Source organism: Halyomorpha halys, unplaced genomic scaffold, assembly GCF_000696795.3.
Source record: "Halyomorpha halys isolate HHAL.00 unplaced genomic scaffold, Hhal_1.1 Scaffold213.1, whole genome shotgun sequence".
In the NCBI taxonomy this organism is placed as follows: Eukaryota; Metazoa; Arthropoda; class Insecta; order Hemiptera; family Pentatomidae; genus Halyomorpha; species Halyomorpha halys.
Genome location: NW_027116617.1, coordinates 265,921 through 273,458, shown reverse-complemented (window position 1 = coordinate 273,458; position 7,538 = coordinate 265,921). Strand labels below are relative to the sequence as shown.

At 27.1% G+C, this 7,538-nt stretch overlaps 1 protein-coding gene across 1 annotated transcript in view; it reads left to right on the top strand.

The window, feature by feature from the left end:
- LOC106679654 (TBC domain-containing protein kinase-like protein) overlaps window positions 1-7,538 on the top strand; it is a 66,447-nt gene that overhangs the window by 25,385 nt on the left and 33,524 nt on the right. Inside the window, exons 8-9 of the mRNA XM_014418928.2 lie at window positions 865-1,026; window positions 4,469-4,646. Coding sequence (XP_014274414.1) covers window positions 865-1,026; window positions 4,469-4,646 — 340 coding nt within the window. The remainder of the gene's footprint in view (window positions 1-864; window positions 1,027-4,468; window positions 4,647-7,538) is intronic.

Genomic DNA, 7,538 nt, shown 5'->3' with positions numbered 1-7,538 from the left:
CTTATATTTTTTGTTATCTTGCTAGAACTTTTACATTTTGTAAGTAACTATCCAAAACATAAATAGAGCTAAAAATAGATAGTAATAGTGTTTGATGTTTAAAATCATTTTTAAACTGTGTAATTGTTTGCAGGTAAAGTGTTCATATTTTATTTAAACGATACGTTTTCCTTTAGTAATACATAAAAACTAATTCTAATTAAAGTAATATTCAAAATAACAGGATCAATACATAACATTTGAATAACTGAATGTAAATATAAATTAGCATACCATAATACCTTAGCGTACTATCAGTTTTTAATTTTTCTAGAAAAACAATTAATATCAATTTTACCAAAAAAATGTATTGCTATTAATATTAATATTAGTTACTATTAACTTAAATATTTTTCAATTATAAAAATAAAATTATTTTGTGTCAATTATGTGAAAAATAATATTTTCAACCTGACACATATGACAAATACTTTTTGAACATCACTTGGCTAATGTTTTGTTTTTTCAGTTACCAACATTTTGCTCTATTTGGTATCCACTTTTTGTATAATAAATATGGAGTATTTATATTATAAATTATTCATTTATTGAGAGAAATTAGTTACTTTATTAATTAATTTAACTTTCTCATCTTCATGGATAAATGGATATTCTATTTCTTATTCATTATTATTTTGACTGTTTCCAATTAAAAAATTGATAAATAGTCTAATTGTTTGGATACTTTTTTTTAATCATCTTAAAATCTATTGTTTTATTTTTGTTTAGAAATATATTCTTCTTAACAAACTTTAAGAAATTTCATCATTCTTTCCCTCTTTATTGTATTTTTCTTCTTATTTATTTATTTTTTTTTAATTTCAGTTTCTTCCATCAGAACATAATAAACTACTTAGAGGTTCCCGTCAAGATATTCCTCCATTTCTTCGTGCAATCATTTGGGCAAATATTTTGGAAATAGATGATGATTATTTATATCAGTATACTTGTATAGATAAAGAAACTCCAATGCCTACAGATAGGCAAGTATGTGCATTTTTTTCTCTATTACTCATGACATATTTTCTTAACAATACTTATGTTTCTGCATAACACTGTGTTGTCCTTAATTTTTTTAACTTACTCTGAGATGACCCATAAGTCAATATTTATGTCTTATGGACAAAATAGGCTGAGTACTTCATTTACTTTTATAATTTTTATTTTAGTGCTAAATTAATTCAGCGTTTTTTTAAATACTCCGTAACTTCAAATTAATAGAACTTAAAACAAATTAAAAGCCAGTAATATGAAGTCTTGAAGTTTCTTCAGGTTTTTATTATTTAATTAAACTCCTTTTGGTCATGGTATTGTTCTATATAACAAAGTTTTTATTATTCCTTCTTTGAAATAGTGCTTTGATCTGGGTAGAGTGTTCCTCTAAAAGTTTGTTTTATATCTCATTGTTGTCAGCTTTCTTTCTACTTTAAATATAAGGGCATAAGTCACCTCCAAAACAAATATCATAATCATTAATATTCTGTCTTGAAATTTGTTTTATAATCTTATATTGCATTTATTTTTAGCTATAAATATATGATAGCTGACATCAAGGACAAAAATGGTGGTTTAACAAAAAATTAGAGAAAAATTCAGAGGTTCTTATTAATTTTATAGGATATAATGGTTACAGTATCATGTTATAATCTTATAATGGCTTGTATCTCTCTGTCATATTCTTTTTTCAGTTTTTAGTAATAGTTAGGACTCCTCATTATTGAATTAAAGATTCCTATTCTATTCTTAGCCTTACAGCTGATTTTATCACCAAAAAGTTCTTGTCTTTTAGGTAGCTCATTATTTACTGTAGTAACATGTCCATCTCTGTCAGCCACATTTGATATAATTACTGTAAAGATATTAATTGGTTGAATTTTAGAGTAAATAATTAATTTTCTGCATTTAATTTCTTTTGGATTAACTCGTGCCCAGTCTGTTTTGGATTGAACTGAAGAATGATTACCAGAACACCCATCAAATGAAACATTTTGAATACTAATTAATATTGTAATGACAATTTTAACACTTTGACTGCGGTTGATGACACATCATTGTCAAGCCATGGTGGCTTAAGAGCATGATGATGATTAGCTATTGTCAAGGAAGATCACTTTTCTTGCTTATTTTCGTAGCTGTGGTAAGAGCTCTATCACCTTCCATTCACCTTGGATTGTCCTGTACTGTCCTAGCTTTCAGCACCTATGATTGTTCTGGGTTCTGCTAACTTAAAGGATTTTTACACTCCTTGATTTTTTTTTTATTTTTGGAAGCATATAAATTTATTTGATTATGTATTATTTTATTTTACACACTTCCAATAACATTTTTTACGTGTTAAAAAGAATTTTTTTTTTTACACTGTTTTGGATTATTTCATGTTGTTTTAATGTTTTATGTAAAATGTGGTTATATTCAAGTACTTATTCAGTAACTCAAACAATCCCCCAAAACATGTCTTAGCTGATTAGATACATAGATTCAATGGTATATGCAGGTGACTACAATAGTTGTCATGGTTAAAAAACAGGTATTTAAACTTTATTTGGCTAAATATTACATTGTATACCTTATGTAATGCTTATTTAAATTAAAATGAAAGGAAATATCAACAAAAAATATAATGTGCTTTTAAGTGTTTTTCCAGGGAAGCCCCCACAGTGAAAGTGTTAATTTAAAGAATTAAAAATATTAAATGTTAAATAATGTGACATGGTAAATATTGTATATATCTGCTTTATATAATGTTTAAAATAGTATATTAAGTGGAATATTTTAGGTTATACTCAAAAGACCTTAGCAGTATGGAGTCTTCCCTTGTTTTCATTTAGTATATGACTTCTCTTTAAATAATTGTTAAAAAAGTAGTGTCTATTATGATTGTTTTGAAAATTCTTTCACTGCTTGAAAAGTTTATTTACACTTTGACAACTATAAGGCATAAAATAGTTTGGATTATTAAGAAGATGCCTTCTTTTTCTTTTTTTACATCCAAGATGCCACAAGATGTGAATGTTTAGCCTTGGTCCATGTTCTCCATCATTGCGATCATTTGTCATATCCCTCATTTCTGTCAGAGAGCAGCCTCCTACTCTACCAAGCCTGGTGACATAGTCCTTATACATCTCCTTTGTTCAGTCTTGTGAGCACTTTTCTTCAGGTCTTGCATCAATCAACCATTTTATGTTTCTCTCATCTCCATTCTATTTACATGAACAAAGCATTTCAGTTGTTGCTGCTCCACTATCTCTCCTATTAGCAAGACTCTGGGTTCTCCCGGGTACTTTCATTATGAATTTGGTCCCTACAGGTTTTCCTCTGGATCATTTTCAGAAACTTTATCTCTGATGCCATCACTTTACTCACATGGTGATATAGGACCATATAACTCTACTTCATAAAGCAAAACTGGTAAGGACGCTTTTAAATAGCAGGAGCTTTGTCTTGTCAGTTATTTCCTTATTCCTATGACTTTGGAGTGTATTTTAGAGTATGCTCCATTTGCTTTTTTCGCTCTGCTAAGTACGTGATCTACTTCCTATCTTTGCTAATTATAAATATTATGTATATAAATAGTATTCTTAATTGTTATTTGAGGGCCTTCTGTTTACAATCCCGCCTGACAGCCCTGATGAAGACCAACAACGTAGGTCGAAATGTTGGCAGAAAATAAATAAATAGCTTAATACTATTTTTCTTCCTACTTGACTCCAGCCTTAGTGGCTTTTTATATTAGCTTAGAGGAGAATTTATCAAAAATTCCAGTAAAGTAAAATGTTATCCTCATATTTTTTTGCAATAGTAATAGCACTATATATTAGCACTATGTATTACTAGCACTATATTACGGTTCATTAATTGCTTTATACGTTTCATCTGCAGGGTCCTAAAGGACGTCCTTATCACCCAATTTTATGAGGAGGTGACGTGGTTCTATCCCTCCTTCAGTCATAAATATTTCCTGGCATCTTTTCTTTATTTTATAGATTTTAGTTTCCTTATAATTTTATATATTATAGATGACTTTATTTTATTGATTTCCTTCTTATCTATTTACATTATTTATTATTTTTCATTTAATTTACACATTATTTCCTTTTGTGTGTGTGTGTGTGTGTGTGTGTGTGTGTGAATTATTATTGTTTCTTTATTTATTATTTGTATATTGTTTTGCAATTCTATTATTTTATATTATTAAAATCTTTCTATTTTAATCTATTTTATTGGTGAGAGATTTTAATGAAGATATACAGATGAGCGTCAGAAAAACATTCTTTTTCTTAAGTTGTCTATTTTCTGGCAATAAATGTTTTATTAATAAAATAAAGCATTTTATATTTTTAAACAATATTTCAAAGTATTAATAACTGTGAATATAAAATAAATAAATAACAATTTTAAAAATTGTATTTATTATTTTTTTACTTTTTAGATTGAGGTTGATATTCCAAGATGTCATCAGTATAATGAATTATTATCTTCAAGTGCTGGTCATACAAAATTCAAACGGATTTTGAAAGCATGGGTTAAGAGACATCCTGAATATGTTTACTGGCAAGGTTTAGATTCATTGTGTGCCCCCTTCTTATACTTAAATTTTAATAATGAAGGTAATTACTGTTAATTTTATTTTATATATGTAAATGTATGATGGTTTGACTTTGGTAATAGTATAATTGCTTATGAAAAATGGTTTATGGCTATTTATTTAGTACTATGTAGTTTAATTTATTCTGTTGAATGCTTTGTCTCTTGTCAGGAAATGATTACATGCTTTAATCCTTCATACGAAGCATAAGTTTAGCTTTATAGAATATTTAGATTACTTTAACTCACCTATTATTATTATTATTATGTTGGTGACATGGTAATGTATGTCTGATTCAGAATTATAATAAATAATATAATTTTATAACTAAATGCTTCCCAGGAATTCATTTTTTTTGGTTCTCAGATATTACGAAGATATCTGATATCTTTAGCATTTCAAGTCAATTGTAATCCTTTTCTTATCTAATTCAACCTTTTTGTTTTCAAATTTATCTCTATCTATCTGAAATATAAGCCAGTATATTTTAATTTAATTCTGAAATATTATATCTTGATTTTAATTACTTAAGTCATGTTACTTCTGTAGATTGTGTATATTAAATAATAGATGATACTAATTATTTACTTACTACAGGATGTTCATTGGAAAATTTGTGTTGCAATTTATCATTATTACTTCTGAGTTTTATGAAATTAGAGTCATTTTGTATTTTTAAGGATGATTATTAGAAATTGACTACAAAATTTTTAACTACAGAATTTCTTATTATTGTTTCAGAAAGAGTTCTTTAGTTTAGAGTCTTTATTATGTTATATCACTGAGTATTAAGAATTTATGATTGGGATTTCTCATATCTTGTCTAGTACAATCTTGTGGAAAATAATAAATCAACAAATTTGTTCTAATTAATAACTTCCTTTTCAAAAAAATTTAAATCCACTTACCATTGAAATAGGAGTTTGCTATGAATAGCAAGACACATACAAGACAGGAACAAAAATTTAACAGTAAATTTTTATTCAGCGCCACAATAATTTAAGACTCATTTAAAACAAAAAAATTGCAATGGCTAAAATAAATCTTGTTCCAATTCTGATAAAAAAATCTGCAGACAATAATATATATCAACGTGAGTTGCTGAATAAAATTCTGATGTTAGATTTTTATTTAGCAATCCCAAGAACTTAATAACCATTAACTTAATAACTAGAAACTTTGTAATAGTAATAATCAGTTAAGAAGCTACTTCATGAATCAAAGTCCAGTGGTGAGTTCTTAATCAGCCCCTCTCATAATCTATTAGCCTTCCATTGGGCTTGAAAGTGTTATGTTTTGTATGATTTTCTTAAAACATTTCTAAATTGGTGTAGATTACAGGTGAGTCTTTTTAATAACTGCTAGTTAAGCAAGTATTTATTTTCAACAAAAATAATAATTCTAGTTGAAATTTTAACCTTATATTGTTAAAATGTTATTTATGGTCCCTTGAATGTTATATGGTAGCTAGTCAGTTCTACTTATGAGCAAAATAATTGTTTTAATATTATCTAATTTAGTCAAAGTTGATAATTGTTGACTTTAGAATTTTTTGAGAAATTTCTAGTTTATGAAAATTATGACATTTAGATTTTATGTTCTCTACCTATTTTGGTGTAAACATCAATTTATAAAATTTAATTTGTGAGTCTACAATAGCTATGTAGTATGAACAAAAAAAGTTTGATGTTATCTTCCATTTTTATGAATTGATTTCTATTTATGTCATGAAAGTGTTACTTATCTTTTTCTAGATTTCTTAAGTGTTATGTTTAATGCAATCAAATATTGCTACTGTGTGTAGTGATAGGTTCTAGTTCTTGTTTTTTTTTAATGGATTGGTATAACTTTATTATTAGTTATAATTATTAATGTGTCACTGATTCTGTTAAGTATAATTAATATAGGAGTTATGACATTAATTATTTTTATTTTGTTTTTTAACTTTAAAATTTCTTTTAACGCTTGTTTGCAAAAACTTTATAGTCAGCTTGTTCATGTAGAATACTTGACAGTAATAAAATTCCCTATTCCTTCAGATATAGATGGTAGCATCACCACTTATATCTATAATCGACGATTACCAATTGTTCAAGTTTGATCCCCTGGATACCTGAGGTACTTGTGTAAAAGAGTAAGGTCTAAAGCAGGGTCTGCTCATTTATATGGGAATCAGCTTTTTAAAAAAGAAGTTAAGAAAACTTAAATTAAGGTTATGATGAATTACTATGATTTACCACTTTACACATGTATTTCAAGTACTATTATGACGCATCCAGTTAAGTAGGTCTTACTAATATCAATAAACATTGGGGAAGTATTCAAATTTATTTGATTGAAGTTTTAATTTGGGGGAAAAATCTTTTTTTTTTCTTTCTAATAATTAGAAGAGTAATTAAATTTATCTCATTTTTCACTTATATAATTTGATCTACATCTGCTTTTATATGCAATGTGACAAACAAACATTTTATGATCATATATTTATTTGGTTGAATTTATATTATTTAAACCCAAATATTCTTTTTATAGTGGAAGTATCATATACACATTCTCAAATAAATGCTCACCTTTGCACTTAGAAAAAAAAATAAATATATTTTTTCATTAATTGGTTCATTATGAAGTAAGGAAATTTGATTTTCAGTTATTAAAAAAAAACATTATTTAAAAAAAAAAACATTGTCATTGTGTAAACAAAGTTACAGAATGTCATTTTTATAATTAATTTGCTCTACTAGACACACAACACACACACACACACACACTCCCCACGAGATCGAATGTTGTAGACAGTATTGTCAGAACACTATTCCCTGAACAGGCGAATACTACTGGATGTATAGACAATACATATATAACGGATTTTCCACAAATCACGCAGGAAGAATTAGAGGACATGGCCTCGGACCTA